The sequence below is a fragment of the Mus caroli genome, chromosome 5, assembly GCF_900094665.2.
Source record: "Mus caroli chromosome 5, CAROLI_EIJ_v1.1, whole genome shotgun sequence".
Classification (NCBI taxonomy): Eukaryota; Metazoa; Chordata; class Mammalia; order Rodentia; family Muridae; genus Mus; species Mus caroli.
The window spans coordinates 128,605,945-128,607,454 of NC_034574.1; the positions used below are offsets into that span (position 1 = coordinate 128,605,945).

The 1,510-nt window shown below is 51.5% G+C and overlaps 1 protein-coding gene across 1 annotated transcript in view; it reads right to left on the minus strand.

The window, feature by feature from the left end:
- Styxl1 (serine/threonine/tyrosine interacting like 1) overlaps window positions 1-1,510 on the minus strand; it is a 35,179-nt gene that overhangs the window by 18,471 nt on the left and 15,198 nt on the right. Inside the window, exons 3-4 of the mRNA XM_029477807.1 lie at window positions 1,267-1,274; window positions 207-365 (exon numbers count right to left, since the gene is read on the minus strand). Of these exons, the coding sequence (XP_029333667.1) occupies window positions 207-365; window positions 1,267-1,274 (167 nt within the window). The remainder of the gene's footprint in view (window positions 1-206; window positions 366-1,266; window positions 1,275-1,510) is intronic.

Genomic DNA, 1,510 nt, shown 5'->3' on the forward strand with positions numbered 1-1,510 from the left:
TCCTCAGGTGATGTGGTCACAGCCACACAGAAATAAGAAATACGCACTGTCCACTATTATTTGTCTACTGGGCAGGCTCAGTCGGCAGAGTACACTCAGAAAGCAGAGGGAGGTTTTCCAGCTGGGGCTAAGGGTGTGTACCCTCACAACTCGGCTTGAGAGACCCTTTTTCAAACACCACCAAAAAGATAAAAATTACCAGTGTCCTCCTCCTTGTCCTCTTTTTCTACCTCCTCCTCCTCTTCCTCCTCCTCCAGCTGCCGCCGTATGCACAGCTCCAGGGAACTGGTGTTGCTGTCGTACACGATGCAGTACCTCACACACTCCAGGTCCACGGACTCCGGGATGAGGTACTGATGGTCTCTCTGAGGAAACCACAAACACGGGCTACTGCGGAGCTCACCTGGCTACACCATCCCTGCACAACACCCAGACGAGCCTGAGGTGGGTTGGGGGCCTGTCCTCCTTCCCCTCATGACTCATGAGCTGGAAACCCCATTAATGGATNAAAGTGGCTCTTGAATCCTGGAGGGTCCCCCCTACCCACCACTAAGAAGGACAAAAGCAGGTCACTAAGCTGGAGATGGCCTGGATTGAGAACGGCTGGTTCATGACCAGGCTCACAGCCCATCAGAGTTGCTGTGGCTGGATGAATGTCAGCAGGAGACCCAAACCCAAACCCATCCATGACGATGGGACCCGAAGCAGAAGCCCCAAGTGAGTGAATGTCACCAGAACTGTGAGATGGATGGAATGCAGGCTACAGGACAGCAGGACTGCTGTGACAGAGCACCTGACAAGAGCAGCTTGCGGAAGGAAGAAAGGAAGGAAGGGTGGGTTCATCTGGCTCACAGTTTAAGGGTACAGTCAGGTGTGGTGACAGATTGTGAGGTGGCAGTGGAAAGATGAATGCTGGCACTCAGCTGGCTTTCTTTTAGGGGAGGGGGTGAGGTCACCTGGGGAGGGGGTGTGGTCACCCGGGGAGGGGGTGTGGTCTAGACACATAGATATACTAGACACAGACAGGAGCCTAACACATGTTGTAGAATGCAAGGATTCCTGACTAGATGACAACTCAGAATACAGCCTTCACTTGCTCTTAGTGTCCCTTATGAGCACCCATCAGTAAGGGAATCTGAGCCCAACACTGCCTGTTGCAACCTGGCCTATCTGATGCAGAAGTCCCAACAGACAACATTCAGGGGGGCTATGACAACAGATTTTTGTCAATGCAGGAAGTTAAGGGCCACAGAGGTCTAGACTTACAAGGATCTCTGGAACACAAACGGGAAAAACTCTATTTGTCTAAAAGCTCAAGAGAATATTCAGGAGGATGCCTGTTGAANGGTGTTAGTCCCGGCTGAGGCAGAAGGATCGTGAGATTCAAGACAGCCTAGACTACATAGCAAGACTCTGGCTGAGAATAAATAAGAATAAGGGCAGTGAGATGGCTCGGCAGGTAAAGGTACTTGCTTATAAGCCCGAGAACCTGAGTTCAATTCCTGGAACC